The sequence below is a fragment of the Anopheles moucheti genome, chromosome 3 (assembly GCF_943734755.1).
Source record: "Anopheles moucheti chromosome 3, idAnoMoucSN_F20_07, whole genome shotgun sequence".
NCBI classification, from domain to species: Eukaryota; Metazoa; Arthropoda; class Insecta; order Diptera; family Culicidae; genus Anopheles; species Anopheles moucheti.
Window position 1 is genome coordinate 29,811,403 of NC_069141.1, and position 26,447 is coordinate 29,837,849.

A 26,447-nucleotide genomic window follows, 5' to 3' on the forward strand; every position below is an offset into this window, starting at 1 on the left:
CCACGACCCGCCTTGCGCCTAAAATGAAAAAGTGTGGAACCATTTAGCATAGAAAAAATATTCATTACTTCATAATTGGAATGTACTAAATTCATGTGCTGTTTTTTTCTTTGGTTGTAATTAATTGCCTGAGTCTTATGTATCTTCACGTTCGGCAAAGTGGTCAGATTTCTAATTACAATTCTCGGCAGCGCCGCAGTGGCAAAGAAGCACCCGGTGGTCATAAATTAAACATACCAACACTTTATCATCTACGAAACGAAACAGTTTTGCTACATGGTTAGCCCGTAAGATGTTTTCTTTTGATTTTCGTTATTTATGGCCTTTCGATTATTGTGATTTTTGGGCCATTTTAAGTGCAATGATTTAGAGCGTTTCCTTTGTAAAAGTAAAACGACAAGTAATATATTTTCGACCACACACAATAATCGATATTATCATCAAAGGTTGCATGTATGCTTTCTGATCGCACGAACGGATACCGGCCGTGGAGAAGGGTGACTTCTTTAACACATGCAAGGAGAGTGTAATGGAGACGCTTGCTGTGCATGTTTGACCCGGAACTGAGTGTGTGAATAGCTTACAAATCATCCTACACACATACAAACACTAGGCCCAACGGATAACGCTACGCTACGTATCGGATACGCATAGCAGCATATCCTTCATTTGGCTCAACGTTTCAAGTTCTTGGACCAACACCGATCCCCCGGGTGGCGACAAAGCAAAATGTCCTGTTTCACAAAGCGTACGAGGAAATTCATAGTATAGCGCCCACTTGAAAAAGAAGGGTTCCGAGTATCGGTCCTACGTCCTGTGACGGTCCTCCAACAATGTCTCCGATGTACACACACGTTTCCAACGGGCATATCCATCCAAACCAGGGTACCAGGCAAACGGATCCCGATCCAAAACGGTAGCAAACGAAGAAGAACTTTTCTTTCATGTGTCACATAAATTTTCCCATTCCGTGTACCGAAGGCAAAACAAGTATTGCGTTCGTTCGTACATATACGGGAAAGTTCCTGGTCTGTCAAGTGGCGATACACGGGTACCGTACACCGGGCAGCAAGGAGACGCACACAAAAGCGACACCATATTGTCAGTGTTGTGTCCAGGATATATTAGTTTCCACTGTCTAATCTGGATCCGCTTTTCTACGAACCGAAGAACCAGCGGAAGAGGAACGTCACATGAACGCTAGAAGGGTTGGGAAGTAGCTACCGAAGAGTACGCCCGGGGTCCGGGGGGCTTTTACTTTGCATCTCGGGTCAAAGTTTATTCATGACGGGAAAGGAAAATGCAATTATTTATGTCCCCAGTGCTCTCAGCACTCACCACAACGCCCAAACACACCGCCGTCAGTCACTGGTCGGGTTCTCCGAACGGTCTTTGCGACAAAATCTAAAAGGACAAAGTTTAGATCAAACAGGACGCGGTGGCGTTGTCGTTGCTTGGGTGCTATTAGATTCAAATCCATGGCTTGAAGGTGAATTCATGCGTATGTGCCAGATCGTACACTCGGGCATACACGTGCTTTGTACTGCTCTGCTCCTCTGATAATATGTTCCTTAACAGCTGAAGCACCGTTCGTTTGCTAGGAGAACAAACTTTGCTGTCGCCTGTTTCCTTGTTTGCGCAACTTTAACACTCATTCCGCAAAGTATTGATTCACACTAAAGCGATAAGATTTATGTTTTTTTTAACAATAAATTGATATCGTCCTTAACCTTACTAAACCCAGCTGTCAATTTGATTACTAACTTCTTTTTTTGTTGGAACTACTTACTTGACAGTTTAACAGTTTTATCTGCTGTCAACAGGCGATTACCTGTCACTTCATCTTTCTGTGGCCGGTTCGTTGTCATGGCAACCGATCGGATCAGCAATACACCGATGCGGGTTTACAAGTTAACACGGACCACATGCCATCCATCATAATGACGGCCAATCTCATATCCGACCGGTGCCAGAAACCCACTGGCGGCAAAGCTACACAACGCTCACTAAAAACAAACCCGAAACAAGCGAAAGCACAAGCAGAACGTCAAGTCAAAGAAAGCCGCCGCTGCCGCCGCATACAAAAGCCCCAAAAAAGCGTCGGTAAATTCGTGTTGCCTTGAATTCTACCCGGTTGGTTGTGCGATAGTTTCTAATCATGCCGCAATGTCCAATCGGAAGCATTTATGATAATTTATGATGGAAACGTCGACATCCCCCGGCGGCACCAACCGCGGTTCCCGTTTCATCGCAATCCCGAATGTGTTTATGTTTTATTTGGTGCCGTTTTTTTTTTGTCTGTCCCATCGTTATCGATTAGTTAGCTAGATATAGAGAGCTAATGTTCTGCGCGGTGACGAAAACGGCAAACCAAATGCATTCCAAAGCCCAATTTCGCTCCCCCCGCTGGTACTGCTCGGCATGACCGACGGGTGTGTAGCATACGCACATATACACCACACATGGTACACGCGTTGAAACTCGCGATATGTCCGCCTATACCTTGCTTCCATTCTAACCTCCCGAATGAACACACCAGCAACAACAATAACCAACAGAAAAAAAACCAGTAGCGTAGAGATGTCATCGGAAAATCTGTCGCGATCGACAACGCGACCGAACCTGACGACGACGACGACGACAACGACAGCGATGACTCCCGGTGACATTCTTTCGATTGCTGCGACCGATTCGACGGGTATGTTTGCTCGCGCACTTTTCGGCGCAAGGTTCGCGCGTTGCTTCCACCGCCAAAAACACACTACTAGCAACGGGAACAACGGCCAGCCGTACAACAGCAAAATAAAAAAAACCCTTCTCTCTGACTACTTCGATCTCTTTTGCACCACTTTTAAAACTCGCTGCTTGGACCGATGCTTTTTTTTTAGCTTCATCGTAGTCGCGCCGCTTGTTTCAAATCGCATTCCACACATTCCACTGCCAGATTCGGCACTGCGTATCGTCGGAAGCTACACTGTGTGGTGGCGGCTGGTGGACATCGAAAATAAGAAGAGCCGTGGCCTGTTGTGTGATATTGCGCTACCGAAACAAGCGAGAGCTAAAATACACTGCTCTCGTTGCGGGGATTTGTGTGTAATGTTCCGAGTGCATTAGAATAAGAATTCGGATGGTTCAATTTAACAAATTTTTCCACTCACTGCGACACAGGAGGGTTTGAGACACTTTGAGGTACACCTCAGCTATCTCGACTGGAGGAACAGAAAGTTACAGTTCAGGTTCGAATTTTTTGATTAAGCAACTTACAAAATCTATCAAAGACAAGCATTATTGGGGAAAATATGGCCGTATGCGGTACGATGAAAGACATCATAAATGCTGTTTGATGAATTCAACTACGATAACCTCTAAGCCCGTTTAAATGCATGTGATACTAATCGAATCAATAGGGCTCGCTAGCATGTAAGTACATGATTTGTAACTTTGTTAATAATCGAAAGGGCTCAGGCGGTTCACAACAAAAAGTACCGACGGCAATGCTCTTACTTTATCGTTTTGATGATGAAACACTTCACGATTACCGTCCAGAGATACATGGTACGATATGACGGGACAATCGCAACAAAAATAAAAACCAAATACGCCCAAATACACGCACGGCTTGGTTTGTTTCTCTTTTCCATGTAAATCAACTGTACTTTCCCATCATGAGCATTATCTCCTGTGGAGGCTATGCAACGAGAGTGGTCCAACCGAATGGTCCGATAGATGCAGTCCGCAGACCTGACGAACGGAGAACAAAGCATAAATTGCCGTCGGAATGTTGAGCGAGACAACAGATTTGGAAAAGTGATGAAAAGACGAGAAAACAAATGATGGAGTGCCCACCAAAAAAAAAAAAAAGCAGGAAGATTCCGACGGTATAGACATCAAACGGCGATGTTAGAAATGAACCGATTAAACGTTTCGCTTATAACGAACGGTGCATCGCCTAGAAGAATTATCTGGAATGGACAGTGCATCACGGCTGACTTCTTCATTCTGAATAAAGTCTTTGGAACCTTAATTCCTTCCCTTCTATAGACAGCTAAATAACTCTACATTGTAGAATGTCCCTGCCCCTTTGTACTAACCTGCCATCGTTGGATAGCTCGTGTACGCCGCTGCACTTTCTAACGCATGTGCCGTCTGTTGGTCGTGGTGTAACCTAAAAATGCAAAGAAATTTTCAAAAATCAAACAATGTTCCAATATTGAAACAGCATAATATTGTCTATTAAATTATTCCAAATTAAGAGGTTCTACAAGTAGATAGATCGTTCCACATCTATTCAATCACCACACTACTCACCTGGACGTGTGTCCGTACTGCTGGGGTAACCTCAGTAAGCTGCCATATTGGGCCATATTGTGGTGGTACGCGTGGGCGTGTGCGGCATGCGCATGGGCAGCGTGTGCGTACGAACCGTAGTGTGCCGCATGCCACGGATCCGCCGAATAACCACCGTCGGTGGAATAAAGGTCGGAAACCTGCGAAAGGAGAGGGCGAGAACATTTCACGTTAAATAAGATCTGTCGAGAAAATCTGCGGGAAAAGATTTCGTCCACTTACCTGGTGATGCGTTGGGGCAGGTGTTGGAGGAACGTAGTTGCTGTTCCAGAATGAGGGAGGGAAATTTCTACTCGACATCGAACTGTATCCTGCAGGAATAAACGAGACCATAGACACACAAGAGCGTATTAGTAGATTGAAACTTTTTTTAAATCATGTGAAATATTTCAACGATGTTAGTAGCACTTTGAAATTTTTCAAGTACCAAGAAATATTTTAACTTTATCAACTTGTAATAAACTCATACTGCTTATCGATGCGATGGTAATTTGCATTTTAGCTAACAATACCAATCACTCCATACAGCAAACATAAATCCCGCTTTGCACTTTGTATGCAACTCCACATGCATAGCATAATTGCAATCAAACATCGCACAGAAACAGTTGGTTCTCGACGCATACACAACCTGTTAAACAACTGCACATCCGGGACCAAACCAACGGACGTTCTCTCTTGAAGTCTCCCAACCATTGATTCCACCCTGTCTCCGTCTTCCCCTCTTCCTCCCGTTGCATTTTCTCTCCCCTCGCACACAAGCGCGATGGTTTCAGCCGAAAATTGTTGGAAAAATCTAATTAAACAAGCATCGACATTCCAGCTTTCGATAATTTCCCTCCCGAACCGCCTCGGGTTGGATGGGTGGAAGGGTCGCGCGTGCATTCTTCGCAGGTGGAAGGTACAGCACACCAAGAAAAGCTAGCCCTCGATCACATCAAGTGAGATAGAGAGAAAAGCCGCAACAAAACAAAACCCGGAGGATGGCAAAGAGCAGTAAGAAAGAAAAATATCACGCGAAAATTCCCAGCATCTCTGCATCTCCTTCTCATTTTTCCCGCTCGCGCTCGCGCAACTCTAAAGTTGCCAGCAAGCAAAACGATTTCGAAGTTTTTTTGTCCCGCATTTTACAAGAAGCTCACAACGGTCCAAACGGGCCAAACGGGGCACATACCGACGGGGGGGACCGCGATGGAACACACTGCCAAAGGGAGAAAAGGCGGCGAGAAGCCTTTATTCCTTCCGGCAACGATGACCATTCGGTGGTTCCGTTCGTCGCACAGTGTGCGATTGGTTTCAGCGTCGTCGCCAAACGAATCTTCCGCGAACGATCTTCCAGGACGCGGGAAAAGCAAAACAAAATTATAAACAAAACATAACGACTGTCGGCACCGGTGCGGCAATTGAGTTTTTACTTTATCCCCGCAGCGCAGTCATCGAAGTCGACCGAAGGAATTTCAAACTGGAAACCCATCAGAGCGATCGGATCTTTGATTGGGACACCATCGGGGGAACGGGGCAGGAGTGCGAACAGCGAAAGTTTAAAATGGCAACCGTCACGCATTGTAACAAGGGGGTTTGCATGTCTCCACGGGAAAAATTGCCTGTCCCCCTGTGTATCGGATCTGATCGTATCGAAAAGGAGTAACTTTTATTTCTTTTGTTTTCATATTTCCTTAGCTGTAAGAATAGTAGGAAATTAATTTATTTAAACACAAGTAGTCATTTTCTTCTAGCGCTCATAGATTTACTAATGATTACTAAGTGACTTTAATAAGAACGACTGAATGAAAATTAAAAACAACCACTTTCTGACAATTTCATTCTAATGTACACGATCTCTCGGACGACTCTATCTATGATGCCTGCATCGTGCAAGGCATCCCACTGATGATGCGTAAATTAATTTACGTACATTCATGTGAGTACGTTAATGCATAGCAAAACAGCACCATTCAACTGCGCGACTTCCGCTGGGGACGTACGACAGCACTGTGGACGAAATGTGCTGACGATAATTGAAATTTCAACAAACGAACCCACCCGATCCGAATTGGCCACCCTGCACGATACTTCCCCAACACCCCCGAGAAGGGGTTGGTAGTATTGTCGAATTTTTACACGTTGCTTTCCTCGAATAGCTCTCCGTTCCTGTTTCTCTCACTCCCGCAACATTCCCCACAGGGCGAAGGAATGTCAGCCTGAGGTGGAGAGCACAATTTTTAGGCAACAACAGTTTCATTTTCTTTCCTATGCTAGAACAATTCCCCCGCTCGCACACTCGGTTGAATCCACTCGACGACAAATTTATCTACTGGCGGACAGCAAAATGTACCATCGCTATGTTTCGCACGTTCTCCTCCGCTTGGTGCTGTTAAAGTAAAATAAATAATTTAAACACATTAGATCGACTCGATCAAAGTTCGGATCGTGTTATAATATTCGCCTCCCTACCAATATCTCTCCGACCAAGGCCGCAAGATGTGTTTTTTCCTTCAACATAACTACCGAAAAGTGTTTTTTTTTTAATAAAACGCATCTCCCTTTCGAAAACAAATTAGCATCAACCACAAAATAGAGACATTTAGCAAGTTTCTCATCGTTTTCTTCCCCACTCAAGCAACACACTTCAGTAGTGGACATTTTTCAAATAGTTTACATGCATAATTTAAACCGAATCGCTCTCGCGCACCACGACAAAGCTGGTGTCGCCATCTGTCGGTCGGTGTTCGTACTACGCACGGTACTGCTAACGCACCGTTCGTGCGCATGTGACGCGGATCTCGAAGCGCTCGGGGATGTTGTGTGTTGTAGGCGAACGCGGAAAAATAGGCATCTCTTCTCTCTTTCCGCTACACAAGATCACCCCCACTCCCACCCCCTTCACTCCCTCGTTCTGCTGTCCTGCTACCCTTATAACATAACATCCCCAAGATGGATGGTTAACAGTAGACAGATATTTCGACTATTTCATGCATTCGAACGGTGCAAATATTTTGAATAGCATTATCAAATAGGGCAGCACACACCATTATGTAGCAAATTGTGGGTAAGTGTGCGCGTGTGTTTTGTTCGTGTGTCCACACCCGCCGATGACAGCCACAGAAAGGCGTCGTGATTCACGTGCGTGATTCATTTCGAACGCACGATCTCGTTCGTTAAATCAATCGAGCCATAACGTAGCATGAGGTTCGAACTGATACAAAATAGAAACACGCAGCGATTTTTAATGTGTAGTATTGGAAACATTTCTTTACTAGCAACTTACACAAGTGACGAGACAAGTGGTTTACTTCAAAATTTAAATATAGTAGTACACCGTTTATCCAGGCGCCTTTTAACCGGGTATTGGATTATTCGTGCTGGAATTAATGAAAAAAGCATACACTAACATTCATTATCCGTGTTTTCCACTTATTCGGCAAAGGTCCTATACCCAGTAGAATTGGGGAATAATTGTCAAACTACAAACCAAAATAACAATAAAAATTCTAAATCCATCCACATCCATCCATCCGTGACGTGGAAAATTAAATTTATCATACTTTCTAAAACAAAAAACCAAACGAAACTTAAAAGGAGTTCTCGTTGGGGCGTTGTTATTAGCATTTCGGTCCCTGAATTTTGTCGCGCGGGGATCCGTCCCGTTCGCTTCGTTGCCAGTGAGGCATTTTTCGCCTGAACGCTAAAATTCATTTAATCTTTCATTTATTTTTTATTCATTGCTCCATTTTAGCTCTTTAACCTGTGTGTGGCTAATGCTTTAAAAGCATGCTCCCCCTCCCCTCCCCCTCCTCACTCGAGTGTGTGTGTGTGTGTGTGTGTGTTTTGTTCTTTTGACTATTTTTGTGTTTGTTTGTGGCGTTTCACACATTTTTGTTGACATTGGTAAATACCCCGACCGAGAGGCATTCAAAGCAGCAGAGCTCTCGGTCCTGATGCGTGTATATCCTGCGTGTGCGTGTATTGCACACGCTAATGGTGACAACGATGTTGCGGTGTTTTGAGCACGCAGCAGCCAAAAGATGAAACAAATAAAATAGAACCGAGGAAACCCAAAAAAAAAAAACAAATTGGCCTCACACCATACGCTGGGCGGCGACGAACGCTTTTCACCGCTCCGCAACAAGTTTGCGTGCCGGGCGTTCGCGGATATCAGCAAAGCATGGCCTCACACATTTTTCCACCGAATTGGTGGCATTCTTCTCGTGTGCGGAAATTATTTTCGGGTTCAAACGCACACAATTCGGGCCCCGCGGTCGCGGTGGCGGTACGCTACACTCCAAGAAACGGTACCGCTCTAATTTAAACGATCTGTATAACACCCAAATTGATGAGATTACAACAACGGGGTATAATTTATCTGTTCGGGATCGTCGATCGCGAACGGGGCCCCGTGCAACGCGGAACGATATCGAGAGCAGTAGCGGCAGCACTGTGCAGACACTTCCTCCTACTTTTCGGTTCACGCCACTAGACTATTTGTTGTTTTGCATATTTGCGCAGCCCGAAAGGTTAAAGGAGGAAATATTTGCCTCCCATCGAACACGCGCCACCCCGAGAGAGAGGGAGGAAAGGGCATTATTCGCATTTCTCGATGACTCGTATGAATTTGGCCAAATTTTCCTTCAACCTTCCTTCCACCTCCACCCATGCAACTCGAGTCTGGGTGGTGAGGACACTTTTCAAACATGCTAATTGATATCTTCAATCCATCCTTTTAACGCCTATAGATCGGGGGGTTTCTCTTCAACATCACCCCAAACGCTTCTTTTTCCGATTATCTGTCATAACGGTGTTACTTTTTGGAGCAACTCAAGCAACCTCCCGGAGATTACCCGACGACAGCAACGAGACCAATCCCACCGAAAAAAAAAACAAAAAACCCAAGAACGGGTTAATTTGTACCTTCTTGACAGGGTGACAAAATGCCACATGACAGACGGTTGATGACTTCTTTTACCGGGCGACACCACCATCCCATCGTTTTAGGTGTGGCCCGAGAAGTCACTTCCCGGTTGGTGTGACATTGATCCGTTCAAGGGCTTAAGAAGCATCTCTCTAATGTCACTCAAGTCGCGTAACGCCCCTCCTCGGTCAGGTGTGGCTTATTATGTTAATTAATATTTTAATTACCACAATTTGACGCGTACCAACCGATCCCTTCCTGTTTGCAGTGATGCCACTCGTGTGCTAAATGCAGCTCCACACTAATTAAACTCGATTATGATGACATTAATGAGTAATGGGTTGTGCGTTAATGGGACGGAGCTACTTGACGGGAGCGGCTACCAAATGCTCGCTCCCCCCAAAGGAACACACGTTTGCACTGTTGTTCCGCTAGCAAATAATAATGGTGCCGTGGAACGCCGGGAACGAATCGTTTTGAGGTCAAAAATAGTTGAACCGAATGAAGGCAGGCTGCATCAGTTTTGTAGATACAGTGTGATACTAAGATACTACATGCTAAATTTATTTTACTTTTGCACATTAAAACTCACTTAACTCACAGCGTAATGTTTTGTTCATGGTTTTCTTGCGCTACAGCTGGAGATATCCGTCTTGTCCGACCCTTTGGAATGATGGATCTTACCTTTGGCTTCGTATAAATCATTCGTGCCAGTCTCTGTGGACCAGTGCTTAAGGCAGCTTCGTCTTCTGATGGAAGCATTGCGGGTTAAATCTCCCAAATCCCCACACAACAAGGAAAGGATGTTGCTTCCATGTGGGTAGTCCCTATAAATTGTCTCGCTTAGACGGCGTCTCAAGTACAAGATCCAACATCCCCCGTAACTAAGTGTCTTGGGTGTTAGGAGGGTGCACACACCGTGTTGTAATGATGAAGCATGATTTTAATAGTCCTCCACAATCATCACGGGGTTACGCTTCGCTAGCGTAGTTCCCTCGCTCATACCCAAAACCCTTCTCAGCTCTACCGGGTTACCAATGGCACGAGAGACAAGCGCACTGGTAGTTGCATGCTACCAAAACAAAAAAACAAGCAATTTCTGAACCACGAGTTAAACGAGTTAATGAAAATGCGTACAGAAAGCATAAATTATCGCACGTTTGATGGCAGCGAGGCGCGGTTCTAGGCAACCAACCAAAACCAACCAAGATCCCGGCCTTCTTCACCGCTACCTATCCTTTCCCCGAAACCGAAAAGGCCGCTTCTCCATTTCTCCTGCACAGTTTGGTGAAGTACGCAGCCAAAACAGTGAGGTAGTGTTGGACGCGCGCGCACACTCCCGCGCGTATTCTGGTGTAAAACATGCGTTAAATATCCGTAGAAATTAATTTGATACCGAGTGCCGGCGAAGAGATATCGCCTGCAAGGACGGAGGAGTTAGAAGTCTAGAAGAAATATTAGGCGACCGGGCAAAGATAAATGGTTCCGGTGCAGAGTCGAATGTGCAATCCGGGGGATGCCGAAAAAGAACGCATCTCCATCGCCACAGTGGCCACGCACGAAACACAAGATGGATGAAGAGATACGCGTCCCCACGTGTTTGTTTGCTGAAAGGGTTCACCATTAACACACCGGTGGTAATGCATAGCTCGTGATGGAAGAGCCAGAGCTGGAAAATGCAGATGGTAGAAATGGTTGTCGCATTCGATTAGAAGACACAAAAAAATGGATGGGTACGTCAGGATGTGTATTGTGACATAAAAAAAGGTCCCATCGAGCTTTCCCTACCCATGTTAAAGGGGTACGATAGCTGAAAGGGTGCAACGAGTTAGGACACGTGTTGTATACAGTTTTTTTTAATTTGATCCTGTTTTTAAAAACGAAAAAGGAATGTCACATCCGTGTCTTAAAGACGCCACAACACTGTATTAATCACGTCGTCAGATTACGATGTCCCTTTTAGAGTTAAATAACCTAAACGCACAGGAGAATATAGCGCATTTCATATTTAATAATTTCTTCCTATGTAAAGGTGTACATCTCCATTAAACCATGGCAAAATAAACACATTCCACTTATTAGTGAGGAAGGTCCTGTTGAGATTTTGTTCCAGGACGTTCAAATTCTTAGATACACAATACATTTAATGTCTTGTTGATGAACTGTTGATGAAATTATTATCACACTTATTTTTCTTCTAAATTTACATTAGTTTTCGCGACGATAATAGAACCCCGGCAGAAAACAACCGATGAATAAATCTTGTAATCCATAAAGGATGCTTTCTAGCAACGACCTTCACTTCGTCGTAACGGTAAAACTGGATTTTCCTCCCATTCTTGTTGGAGACCCTTGCTGTAATGCTTTAAAAACTCCCACACAAATTTAAATCCAGAAGTTAAAACCCGTTCGATGGTAGCAGCGGAAAAACAAACAATCGAATTTGCCCCCATCCGGCATTCTCTGTCACGCGCTTTCGCGACCTGACGCGAAACTGACCAAATGGAAACAAATTATTTCACAACATTTGTTGTGTGTACCGCCTTTTTGGTGTATCGGAAAATCCCAATCGATGCTCATCAGCTCACCGCTTTACGATGTGGTGACCGGTTATCGAACCGAGATGATCGCGATCAGTTCACGCACCAGCCACACGAATCGCGAAGCGAAGGTGATGTAGATATGGAACAAAGAACGCCCAAACAAAGGACACATCCAGAAGAACCAAAAGGGACAGTGTGTTGCAGCTTAATCGTGGCAGGCACGGTTCGACGGTTCAATCCTCGTTTCAATCGCGGGCTCCAATGTAATCGCTCTTGATCGGGTGATTTACTTAATACTTCTGTTCAGTTTCTCCATCGTGCTGCGCTTTTGTGCTTTATCCTTCGCGCTCGGTCCACCCAACTGAAAGGATTGCCATAAAAGAATGGCCGACCCAGGGGGGGGTGGAATGTTTACGCGGGGTCAAAAACAAATACTCTTTTTGCCATGCCGACACGGACGGAGATTTTTTAGCCTCTCTCGCCCATTGTGGCACAAAAGGGAGCGAAGGCAAAAAGGGAATAATCGAACTCACCCGTCGGGAACACGCTTGTTTTTTTTCCAAACACGCTTTCTCGGTCAAGTTGTGGCTTCGGAATGGAAAGTTATGAAACAAAACATAACAGTTTCGCAAACATTGTACCGCATTTCCCTTCGAGAACCGAATATTATTTGTTGAATATTATTATTATAATAATCGAATAATCAAATTATAATAATCGAATCGAAAATATTATTATTATCGAATATTATTTATTTACGCTGATTACGTCCAATGAATGTTATTGTTTAGCGAATATTAATTAAAAAAAAAACAGATGAAAACAATACAACGAGATTATTAGAGAAAACGGTTATTAGAGAAAACAAATCCAATATGGAATCGATATCATTTCTGGGCACACGGTCAGATCTTTAAAAGGAAATATACAGCTTGTCGACGAAATAATTTCTCAATTATTCGATACAAGTACAGGGGGCATCAACTCTTTGAAAGTAAACTAAAAAAAATGACCCGAAAACCCCAGAACATTCCATTCGGGTTTATCACTACAAAACCGCCGTCATCTTGTCACCATGCACAATGATTTACATCGCTTTCAACCCATTCTTAACAACCTTAGCTAAATTTAAAACTGATCGAAAAACGGTTGCAAACACGCGGCACGAATACGGCCACTGAACGGAGCCCCCAAAATAAACCGCTCGCAGCATCTCGTTGTCCTGACTGCTGGTCTAGTTTTCAATGAAATTTTAATTAATGTTTTCTCGTTACTTTGGCGTGCGCATTTGAACTGACGAAAAAAAAAACACGAAACCGATGAACAATGAATGTGTGCGCTAACACATTCTCCGAGCTGCGAGACCGTGCTGCGCTAGAAAGGGTCGTGAAGGCTCCACTTTTAAGCGCCCGAATGGAGTACATGTCCATGCCGGGACTTTAAATTAAATTAACAACATCAGCCTGTGTATCAGGTCGGGGAAAGCTGACGAATTTTTGGCTGAGATAGACGACTGTTCGGGCGATCTTGTAGTACACTGCAACATCCACGGGAAAACGGAACCATAAAGATCACAGATGCTATTTGCCCGCCCCGTATCCATTCGAAGGTGCTTCCTCCTGCATTGCCGTTAGGGAAGATATGCCCGGAAAAGTAAAAACAAAAAAAAACACACACAAAAAGAAACGAAACAGCAATGCGTCTTACTCCGTTTGATCGATATGGAATTCGAGCTATTCCGTTGAATGGCTGGGGCTAGAATGAAGTTAGAACAATTTCCCCGTACGATCTTCCCTTCGAAGGAGAGTTACTTAAAGAGCATTAATGCTTCCCGGGCACGAAGAAACACGAGACCTAACACCGGTTACAAGGCAACAAAAGGTAACATCTTCCCCGTTAGCTGTATTACCGCCCTCCCTTGTGCGTTTTTGGTGGCAAACCGGTGGAAAATCCTTCCTTCATTAAAACGTTTTTCTTCGGCAGGGTTAACAAACAATGAAGTTTGCGCTTGCCGTAAAGAGAGCGATAGAAGTGGCTGGGCACGGGGTTTACAGTTTTAATTTTGTTTCGTTTTATTTTGTATGCCATAATTAAAAGAGTTACTTCGAGAACACAGCGCACGCACGCCGCAAGACGGTTGGAAAACTTTGATGCCCGTCGGGAAAAATTGGTTGCCGCCTGTAACGATGTGTTGTGTTGGAGAAAAGATGCGCGACAGCGGCAACAACAGCTCCTGCGGAAAAATGCTCCCAACAGTTCAAGGCACAGTACACGCGAACCGTGAGTAGTAGCCACACCGTACTCTTCTTTCACGGGTGAATGCTTTCTCCCCTAGGGGGAGGAAACTCCCCAATCTTGCCCGACCCGTGCTGCATATTGTTCACTGGGTTACCGTACCAATACTTAGACGTACTTCAACCCAAAACCCCGTCGCTCGACGGCGAAAACCCGTCAGCGCGTGTGTGCACAGTACTTATTTTAGCGTAAAATTGGTAGCTAAGAAATTAAATTTATTATCTTCGATCAAAGAGCAAACGACTAAATTAAGTTCGCCAGACATAATTTCGTCTTGCCCGGCTCGTTGTGCGTCATCGCCTCCTTACCGTTGCATATCTATCGCGGCAAGCAGAATAATTTCCCTCCCAAAAAAACCCACCCAGAACGGAAAGGGTTGCGAAGATTTGTTTGTTTTTCGCTTTGCCAACCGCAAAATTTACGATGCAATTTTGGGTGAATTTTTACAAAACGCCCAACGATCTGAGGAATTTGCATCAGTCACGCGTCGCTTAAACAACTCTCGCTTCCTCGCGCGAGTGAATGAAGATTGAACTTTGAACGAGGAATGAGCGCACCATCGTTGCAATACTTTTTTTCAGCAACGCTAACGGACCAACAATCCGGGTGCCGGGATTTGTGATAATTATTACAATTTTATCTACTTTATGATATCTTCTTTTGCGTCTGCAAGGTGTAATTATTGTGTGTAAGATGCATCGTAAATTCGTCCACAATTCGGGGAAAGTCCGAATGAGTTTATTTTCAATTTTCTGCTAGTTGATTTAACAACAAGGTCTACCACAAAACCTCGAAAACTTTGCGTTGCAATAAATCGCTAATTACTAAGTAAAATAAACCTTTGTACCTTTTGTCCACTTCTATGACAACGATCGTCTTTGGATGGGCATAGATTAACAGGGCTTCAAAGTAATCAATTAACGTCTATAAAATTACACACCACATTTCGGGAAATCTAATTCGTTTCATCGCCGAATTGATTGATTACAAAACAATTAAATGAAGACTAAATTAATTGCATGAAAATGGAATACATTAATGAGGAAAACTGCGCGCTACTTAAACCCCCTCCCCCCCCCCCCCAAATTCTGTCTGAGCTTCAGCCCAGAACCAGCATCAATCTTTTATCACGCACTGTATGTTGCAACCGAATTCCATTAACATCTTTTCCCTGTATTTCTCTTCACATTATGTTGTGTCTTTAACGCCTAGAGAATTTTAAAGGGATTTTAACCAGCTACACTCAAATATTCACACATACACTTGTGCACACCCTTCTTCTCAACCTTTTCTTGCCGGCCGATACCACAGCCGTGTTGGTGCGAAGATGTGTCGCCCTGCGTTCGGGTGGACTCGAGACTTTGCACGCGTATTTTTTGACGAATCACGCGTTTCATCGCAAGATCCACGCCGGGACACGCCGCACCGGCTTGCAGTAAGACGACATTCCAACGCATATTAGACGTCCGGCTTCGGGCCGTGGTACACCAGCACGGCAAAGCCACGAGAGTGGCGCAATCGGAAGCAAAACCGAACGCAATGAATTAATTATCTCATAACGAGTTCGTTCGGGCAAACGAAACAATTCTTATTCCCCGGGTGTCGAGAGGCCGCTGGTGCTCGGAGGAGTTCGAGTGTAGAAAATGAGCGCTCAAAAATAGTGCTAATGGCCGATCCGATGTGGAAAAAAGTGAGACAACAACGGATAAAACCCGCTGACTCACCGCGGTGATGTTTTTTTGGGGGTGAATTTTTAAGTAAGTTAAAACAAAATATGCGACAGCGTCTGCCACTGGACGCCCTCCTTGGTCTGGAAAGTTTCAGCTACAAAGCTACATTATCCAGAAAAGAAACACATTATTCATAAAGTATCCTGTCTGCTTGTGGCTCACAAATCCCCCCCTCCCCAACAAGCACCAAATCTTCAGCAGCCACAAAAAAACAAATCCCCAACTACAAATAATTATCATCGGTTTAATTTGCATCATTAGAGATAATTTACGGGCTGTGCGATGTGAGCTGCGTAATAAGTCACGCATTTTATTTCGCTTCCTCATCCGTAGTACGACGTTATGCACTGCCGCGTTGTTCGTCCTGCAGCCATTTATTGCATCCTGGTTCGCGGTGGGGGATGCGACCACCACACTAAAGTCGCACAGGCAAAAATCAAAACAAGCAAAACTGTAGCCAAAACAACGCTCCGCCACCTACCCACCCGTCGTATCGTGGTTTTATGGTGTTGTGGACATATGTTTTGATGCTTTGATGCTTAGTCGGCTGCCGCCATTTATCATGCAACCATTTAAATCTTCCCGTCTACACATAATCTTCCACCCTTTGCAACAAGTTCCTCCAATGTAAGGTAGCACACACGTTCTACCCTGTGACATACACGGTCGCGACACATCGGTTCCGGCGACTCCCCAACTGAGACATTAATCATCTTAATTTAAATTTAAATGACGCCATTTAATCTCCTTCGCTGTCTGCAGTAGAAGAGCTGAGCAACCTCCTTTCGACTGCTCTCCTCCTGCAAATCTCTACATCGCTCACCTGGATGTGAAAAGATGGGACAGATTTCTTTCGATTTTTCCTCCATTTATTACACCCAACTAGGCCAAAATCCTGCGTTTCGGCGAACTAGAAGTAGATTAAATGTTGCTATAGCATACACACCAATGCAGAAATGTTTCCTCCATACCCAAAGATCTCCCCACCTTCGTCCAACAAATCAAAATGGCCACATTAAAATAGTTGCACAATTAAGCATGCGCTGTACAGCCCTCGTGTTTCCCCTAACAACCATTGCAGCTAAGGTTGCTGAGTGAAATAATGGAGAATTTTAATTTTTATTACCACTCCACACAAACTGTTTCTGTTTCGCCTCTGCAAACATCCTACCTACCTGTGAAGAATACACCCGGTTTTGCATGTGTAACAACACAACCATTAAAATTATTCCTACGCATCACTCACCACACTGCGAGTCGGAAAAGCCTCCGGGCAGTAAATTGGCCGTGGAAAAATTAACCCATTGCCTTTTGAAACACAACGATAAAGCATAAAGTCAACAACTTCAAATTAAAATGCGTCTGTCCGCGACCTTTTGGTTGGACCTGAACCAATCTGCAAACCGGATGCGTTTCAGCTGCATTTGCAACTCTCGCACAACAAACAATAGCGAAGATGTGCCATAAAAATTGTTACAATTTTATCGTTACAACACCCCACCCTGCGGTGCGCGCTTGCCAAGACTTGTGCTCCGGAGAACTTAATGCTCCGGAGGTATTGCTACCTTCATAAAACTTGAGGCGGTGTTAAATTTTATGGTTTGCACTTCGTTTAAAGTGACTGCTATCGTTTCACACCTGTTTTACAAATAGCTTCGTGAGAAATGGCCATCAAAGAAAGTGTGCAGGGGGGTTCTCGTTTAATTCCCATTTTTTCCCCAATGGACGCCCAAATGGGCAAAGTGAAGCCTTTCGGGGATCATCGTAAAAATCAGACTAATGTTTATGATGCTATTGGGGCACCTTCCGTACTAAGCCAACTTTCTTCTTCGTTTGCTAATAAAGTTGTTGTGGAATTTTGTATGGAGTAATTAGTCCGAAGATTTGTTTGAACAGTAGATATTTTGGATACCTTTGAAAATATCATAAAAATAAGAGAGGACAAAAGGGACTGACAGTATATCTGAATTTAAAAAAAGTTATCAGTAAGTTACAGTAAATTTTTGTTTGTAAACTTTGTCCAATTGTTGTCAAACACAAACGATCGTTAAAAACATGAAAACACCATGTCACCATGAAATAACATTAGATAATTGCGCGGGACTCTTGATTGTGCGTGATAAATATTAAGCATATCGCAGTACACTCATAATTGTCCCATTTGTACGTTAATAAATCATTGACCCTTTGTGGTCCCCTATGATGAGGATGAAGATGATGTAAACAATAACACAAATAAACTCGTCCATTACATCGTCACCGGTCCCAAAACAAACTCCCCGCAGAGCAAGAAAACCCCTTTCTGTCTGTCTGTGGAAACGTAAACGTTCGGAAGCAGTTTTGGTGGTCATAAAAATGTGGTTCCGTTTTGGAGATTCCTTCGTGCATTGTATGGTTCGTTTTTTCCAGGAATATTATTCCGGTTTTTGTTTCTCTCTGCTTGATCCTTCAATTCCTACCTTTGACCCTTTGAAATAGAAACATCTTTTACATCTCCCTGCTTTTGAGATGTTTGCTGACAAAAAGACAATAGTCCTGATCAGGGAATGCCCAGGTTTTATTGATTAGTCAGCAAGCATTTCTCGAACATTTCAGACAACAGCGAAAAAACATGAAAGTGATTCAGATAGGATCGTCAGATATAAAATTCTTCAAAGGATGAATCAACCAACAACTATTGAATCGATCGTGTCGGTTCATTGAATTGCATCCCACTTATTGAAATCTTTTCATTACATTAAAGAGATGTAAAAATTTATAGCAAACAAACAATATTATTATTACACCGCAAAAATGTCTTTTATGTAGGTGACAAAAATTAAGACACACTTTTCATCCTAACGACAATTGAACACAATGAATTGGTTTCAATAAGCCCCCGTTACTCGTTATCTTGCTCTTTAACACAACACGATCCCAATCATCGTGTGGCGTTGTATAAAAACCGCCAAAACCATAAAGACGTCACATAAAGTAAAACCACAATCCAAACGCAACATCTTGCTCGTGTTTAAATTCTTTCTATCGATACTCCCCTTCTGTTCGAATCACCCCAAAAACTCCTTATGGAACATCATCTTTACCATACGGTCCCGTAAAACCTGCGCCCGATTGAATCTGGGAATGTCACTAAAAGGGCTGTATAACGCCTATACGTCACACACGGTGACATAACCCCACCAACTGAATCCGCTATCGCACACCAAAAGCAAACCGTAAAACGAAACAAAACAGAAGCTCCCACCGCCATGGTTGCATGTTAGCTTCATCCGACAGTTGCGACAATTTCCGAAAGGGAAGGTTCTTGTGCCCTGCAAATGGAGTTTTGCCTTCTCCCATGCGCCTAGCCACGATCATATTCCCTGCAAGATGTAAAGTGAACATCTTCAGCCATAAGTTAACGCGATCTCCAACGCGTTTATGCACGGCGGTGGTGTCGGCTTTTATGGGCTGGTGCTGTGATTTATATTTACGACCTTCTGACGCCTTTTGCCCTCAGCGCGGCCACACTCGCTAACCTCTCACACGCACAATATTTACGACAGCTCCGTACAACAAACACCGGAGGGCGCTCATAAAAACTCATAAACAGCTAATTAAGCACCGTTTGCGGGTGGGGATCGCATCGTTAGTTTAATGGGTGTTTTTCCCGTGTCTTCACTTATTCTCCTGTAGGCGCCTACACAATCTCGCGTGTAGATCATTTTCATTGTGCAGTTTGCCATGCCACAGGGTTGGCTTTCCCCACATTTCCCGGAACAGATGGTGTTAAAAAATTTCGTTTCAGCAATATCGAACGTGCTGCAAATCGCGTACTTACCTTTATTATTCTTATCGCTAAAATTTAACGCCCTAGAAAAGTGTTCGTCCACAACGCTGGCTGCATCGCCCGAGTAGTGCGTGAACACGACACACGTCGCCGACACGTACTGTGCCCGGCCATTTCCGCTACCACCGGCCATTAATCCTCCACCACCGCCGGACGATTCGCCACTGCCACCACCGCCGGCCACGGCTGCTGCCGCTGCAGCTGCGGCCGCCGCCAGCCCACTCGCATCCGCCTGCTGCTGGTTGAGATTGTGCGGTGAGTCAGGCCCGGAAGAGCACGAGCTATCATTGTGCGCGCCGGAAATCGTTCCTGCAGTGGGTCGAAGAAGATAGAGAGAATAATTAAACATCAATTAATTAACCAAAGTGAGGTGCTTTAAAATCTTCCTGCTAAATGGATGGGGAGGAATAATAAAGCAAGAGCGATATCTGTCATTCATTTTGTTCGAACCATTGCTATTAATTTGTTGTAGGTTCGCAAATCGTTTAATTAAAGGTGTGCTTGAATTCGCATTTAAATCAAGAAAACCAACATATAGTCATCTGCCCAAACCACCACAGTTGGCAAGTATCACTATCTTGCATAAATTGCAAAACTAAAAACCAAACCAGACACTTTCCCGTTCGGTGGACAATTGTCCCCATCGAACTCACTTTCAGTTTCGACATGCGGCGGATGCATTTTTTGCCGTGTTTGATGCTATGCTATCGATTATTTTATTACCTTCCCGTGCCATGTGCTGCGTACGTTTCCAAAACGAACAGAAGCTCAATAGGTGGCAAACGATTGCAATCGCATATTTACGCACACGTCGACGACCATGGAACCGTGTGTGCAGCTTTATTGTTCCTTCAGGTTCATAATTTATCTCCTTTGATCCAGCACAACTAGCACACCGTACCGGTGACGAGTGGATCATAACAATTCATATTTAGCGCAAGAAAAACGGAAAACCCACCGACATGCATGCTTGTCGTCACCTGCCCTTTCAAATGGAGGCAGAAAAACACCCAACCGACCGGCAGAGCCACGGCGCATAAAGATGCACACCGCTTGCTTTATGCGGTGTGTTTGCCCGGTTCCGTGATGGTTGCGCTGCCTCGAACCGGATCGGCAGACCAATAAATAAATTGTCCTTCGACCATTATCAATCATCGAATCATAAATAATATATGATGCACCCGGTACACGATGGGGGTCACACTCGTTCTCTAAGGGGCTTTGTGACTTTTCCTTTCTCCGATTTCGTTTTGTTCTCCAACCGTCGTGCGTCTAAATGCACGCTGCACCGTTCTAAATTTGACTGTCCCCAAGGACGGGTGATGGAGCGGAGAAACGTACCTTCCGTGTCACTTCGGGCCGTACTGATGTCTTCCTCTTTGGTAATGTGCCTCTGCAGTGCACCTAGCGGGATGGTCGGTATGGCGGTCTGGTTGACGGAGGTTACCGTCGCCGAGGAGGTAAGGGCCGAGCTGGACTGTGCAGCGGCTGCCGCGGCCGCTACGTTGGAAGGTAGCGACGGAGGTAGCAACGGACTGCAGGGTGAGTGTGAACCGGCCGAGGTGCTGGATGACGCTGCCAACGGCACACCGGACGACGAGTAAAGATCTTGGTTGAACTGCAAAAAAAGAAACAAACCCATAATTATTATTAAACACTATTCTTTCATGGAAAAAAACCGCAACTAAACAACTTAAGGCAGATTTCATTTACCCTTTTTTCACCGCAAAGTTTCTTATCCAAAGTATTTTTATCTTTTCATTTCTAGAACTCCGCTCTGTGGCGTGGCTAAATGGGCCGATATTACAAGCATCTTGTAAAGGACAGACTCGGCCATGAATATCCTTACTTGCATGACAACATAATGAGGGTGTATTTTCTAAATGCCAACATACATAAAACCCGCATCCCACACAGAGTCGGGCCCCGGGACGGAACACCGGGTGGTATCCAACCACCCGACGGATCGCAAAAACGGAAGTTTAAGATGCCACAAACGTTCAAGCGTTCACTCGCGTATCGTGAATCGCGCTCGAACATTGGCACCTTTACCGCATTCCAGCAGTGTCTCGCCCGCGGAAGGTGGAACCAGCGACAAAACCATCAATAACTGATACGCACCACACATTCTCACACACGCTCAAAACAGCACGCTCAAGGTATATCTCGTCACCGTCACAAGCCCCGAAGAGTTGTGTGGATTTATGTGGACTTGAGACACTTTGGAGGTTCCGGACGGATGTGATGACGATGACGACGAGGACAAAGGCAGGTTTGTTACACTTTTTCTTGTTGTTGCTCTGCTTTCCTTGCTCGCACGGTCACACGGAGAGCAGCATCTTATGAATTGCATTCCATGCCACATACCGATGCACCCCCGTGATGCATGTGTGGAGTGCGTCATCGATGCGAAACTCGATGCACATCCCGATCGCATTTCGATCAACCATGATAAAACTCTTTTTTTTATCGATCGATCGTTACAGTGAATTGAATTAGTTAAATCTCTTTTTTATGATAATAAATGTTGCGTAGTTATTTTTTTCTGACAGTTTCTTTTTCCTACAAAACCATACCCAATAAATAGATCGAACTACATAAAAGAATAGATTTCATAAATCATTCTTCTCTGTCTATCGTTCAAAATCAATCACCCTTTATGCAGGTAACGCAATTCGGAGACTCTGCAGGTGTAGCACGAGTTCTGATATTGAACTTCGAAAACAAACGCCTGCATGCGGTCATTCCATATATTGACTCCTCACCGGCAGCATTCCCAACACGGCGGGATACCAAAACAAAACTACAAATGTTTTATGCTCCCGAATCAATAATACTTTGATATTTGATTTATTGCACTATCGAAACATTTAAACTGCTGAGCTTAAAGTAAACGAAACTATATGAAGATAGTTGCACATAGTCAATTGAATGGTTGCAAGAAAGAAACCACTTTCATCCGAAACGTTCGATGAAATTAGTATTTTCATCACGATCAGATCGTAAGATGCACAAAAGAGAATAATACCACAATACAGAAGGCTCTAAAGACGGCTCGATGTTGCGACTTACTGTTGCGGTTGTGATGTGTCGTACCGTTTGCTTCAAAAATAATCCCCCGAGACATGGTGGTCTTTGGCAGTTAGTAGACTAATCAAATCAACAATCAGCACAACCACGCTGCAATTAATTCGATACGCATGAGCGACACGGACCAGAGCGACACCAAGCGAGACCTGGTGGTCTGTGTGGCCGTGAGGGACCAATCGGGATGGATTGTTAATTTAGTGAAGCATTTACACTCGATTCCACGCGGACAAAGAGAGATGCGACTTTCACCAGTCTAGCCATATCGGACCATCCGACCGACCGGGGTGTCTAGTTTTTCTCACTGCATCCAGAGAAAACCCATTAATCACAAACCGTCCACCGGCCACGGTCCACAGCTGGATCGAACGCTTTTTTGTTTGGGTGAGAATGCTGCGTGCTAAAGCATGTCATCCGCATGTTCGTGTTCCCGCGCCTGGCAGGTACGCGCGACGTGTAGGTGCCCCCGTTGAACGCCGCTGGGACGCCGTGTGTCGCGTTCTTCAATTAGATTCGCATCTTGCGATAACCCAGTCAATTAGTCAATTATCTTGATTAAACGATGACAATCGCTTCAAGCTGTACGCCGGCCCGAACAACGCTCCGTTGTCGCGAAAAGCACCCGACGCAGGAAGCGCAGGAAAAACTGGTCATCCCGCATCTGGTGCGTCTCGGTGGCTGGGCTGAATTGATTATTCCATCGAACCAGGCCATCGACGGAGCACCCGAACGCGATGACGCGTATGACCAACCGCACGGAGGCAACGATCCAAACGCGGCATAATATCCACTAAAAGGAGCCCAATGTCTGGCGTTGAAAGGTTCGATGGAAGTGATAACGAATCACTTGATCGATTGATTGAGGTTTCGCAAAGTTTAGACGATAGCACATTTCTCGCATTACCAGTAACACAGTGACCTGAAGGTGGTCTTTTTGACGAGAATTCATTTATCAGCTCCCTTCCGGATAATGTCTATAAAGCTATATAAAAAAGAATATATTAGTAAGTTAACCACACGCACGTACTATGCAACAAATGCACACAATATCGTTACGATGAATCACTTTTGATTGACTGATCAGACGTAACTACCGTCTGCAGTAATACGCGAGCCACAAGATCTTGTTGGCTCGTATCGTTTAGCTCCAGCGCGGAAAAGAGAAGTGATATCAACCGAATTCCCTCAGGACTGGTTTTCTGCCGGCTTGCCATCCACAGGTTCTGGTATCGGTTGTGCCACGGATGGAGTTACCCGTACAACAGTCCATCCACAACCATATCGTTTGACTGATTTCTTCGTGCTGGTGCTTTCATTCACGGACAGGAATTGCTTCACGGTTCTCGGAATCTTGGACACACCGGGAATATTTCTCGAAGATTCTAGGTACATATTTCATGGACATCCCTTGCTGGCGTAAACAGAGTTCAAATCTAGAACATATAAACGTGGCAATTAACTGTTAACAAGTACATTTTCTTGGGATTGAGCTCGCTAGAACAAATTAGCCATATCCTTTCGCAGTTTTGGTATTTACATCAAGCATCACAACAAAACAGTTGCTACATAGTAGTGGTTGTTAATGACGAACATGACATTTAAATTCATGGAGCAATTAATGCTCTTAAAAAACCCTTCGTTCGAAAATAAATAAAAGAAATACAACAATTGGGTTAGGTGCTCTAGGAAGGTACGATGTTACATATTACATCTTTCGATAGGGACCATTCCTACAACCACGACCGCTTGTCACCGGGAGAACGATACTGACGTGCGGACTGTCACTCACCGCCACCATTGGCTACCGAAAAGCAATCTCCCCACCCAAAACAAGGTACAGTGACACGGCTACAAACACCTCCAAGACCCACTAGATAGCCGGACAACGACAACGGCGAGAGGCGGCGATCTGCAATTCTTATATGGAGCTGGGTGCGTATTGTATGGTAGCGGCGATCGATCTTGAATCTGCTTGCCAGTCTACATCGCAGGAGACCCCGACACCATAAACATAAGACTCAGGTGCCAATCCTTGAATTGATGAAACGATCAAACATCTCTGTACCTTTACCTCTACCTACATCTGACCGCGCGCCTTCATGCGCTAGCTTCGTTTACCACCGCAGATGTCTTCAGAGATATCTACCACCGCAGAGATGAGGAGATATCTCGAAGAACGTGACTCTGAATTGCCACGCAACGGCTAACTTTCGAACACTTGCAACTGAATCTTGTCCCTCGAAGATGGAATTCTAAGCTTGTCCAGCAGGTGATAGGCTTGCTAGCACTGGCATGCACCCCGGCGGCGGTTCATCTCAATAGTGCTACAAAAATGGAGATTACTACACGACACCTGGGCAATATCGTACGAGAAAGAGCAATAAAAAATATATAAATTTCACAGTCCACGCTCTAGGAATAGCATTAATAAGAACTTCGTACTACCCATCCAGCAGCAACCTGGCATCAAGAATTTTGATTAATTAATTAAGCACCACCGTCCAAACGTGGTCATGCTCTGCACTCGTCCGCAGCCCGCCTGGAGACTTACTCGTTCGAGACGGTTAAGCGAAAATGTCTGCAAATATGTGCACTGTTTGGATCGGTTGGATATTTCTTTCCTTCGATTTTACTACAGTACTTCACAGTACGTGTTCGCGTGTTCTTATGTTTGACGTGTGTACTAAGTTTTTGCATAAATTCCACTATGCTTTATGCACCGTGTTGAAGGGGTTACTTTATAAACCACCAGTTATGCCACCTTCGACATGTATCCTAAAAAGGTGTAATTCATCAAACTCAAGCTGGACACGATTGACAACCAGTGTAAGGCTGCCGTGAATTAAGAAAATTATAGCTTTAAAACAGAGCGAACAGCGCTTCCCAATCTTGCACACCGAAACTGGAAATTGATGTTGAAATTCCACAAGCTTACAGCGGGAAGCAACAAAGTATTCATTTGCTAACCATTCGAGTCACTGTACGGCTGTTCCGTTCGTTTCCTGTAGCGGGAGAAGTTTATGCGATATGAGTGATCAGTTATTTTCGCGCTTGTCGATTGGTATACTTACATTGGTATGTACTGTGAAGAAAATGTTACACCATTAGCACGACTGATCTCATTAGCGTGAGTTGAGCAAACAGATCGGAACCAGTTCTGCTGTACACAAGCTTTGGGAGACTTGTGGTTACTAATTTACGAACGTCATCCGTAGAATATTGTTCTGTCATGTTCCAAGGAAACGCTGCGCAATACGATTCAACCTCAACAAGAGCATGCCATGAAGCTAAAACTGAAAGCGATTATGCGTCCAAACATGAAAAGCAATCCATGGGTCAAGTTGTGACAGAGTCGTGACAAGCCAAAAGTTAGCAGCAAAATGTCCTCCTCCGAAGGGTCCGATGGTTCGGAAGGATCCGGCACTTCAAACACACCGTCTGTCGATTCGATTATGCAGAGGGTAGAAAATTTACGAGCAAAATATCAAGATATTCTACAAGAAGGATTCTTTCGAAATTTACAACATGACTGGTTACAGCAGGAAGCGGCCGAACCTAATTTTGCCCAGACAACACCATCCGATATCTCCACGCTCGAGTGTGTAAGTGATACGAGCGGGAGCTTTATAGTGTTGAATGGACGCAAATTCCCACTAGAATTCTTCCGCGACATTTCTCCAGAGAGTGGAAAAATCTCCCCGAAAGAA

The 26,447-nt window shown here is 44.5% G+C and overlaps 1 protein-coding gene across 1 annotated transcript in view; it reads right to left on the reverse strand.

The window, feature by feature from the left end:
* LOC128303512 (protein vestigial) overlaps positions 1-26,447 on the reverse strand; it is a 35,513-nt gene that overhangs the window by 2,099 nt on the left and 6,967 nt on the right. Inside the window, exons 2-6 of the mRNA XM_053040492.1 lie at positions 20,995-21,271; positions 19,645-19,962; positions 4,570-4,658; positions 4,309-4,487; positions 4,092-4,165 (exon numbers count right to left, since the gene is read on the reverse strand). Of these exons, the coding sequence (XP_052896452.1) occupies positions 4,092-4,165; positions 4,309-4,487; positions 4,570-4,658; positions 19,645-19,962; positions 20,995-21,271 (937 nt within the window). The remainder of the gene's footprint in view (positions 1-4,091; positions 4,166-4,308; positions 4,488-4,569; positions 4,659-19,644; positions 19,963-20,994; positions 21,272-26,447) is intronic.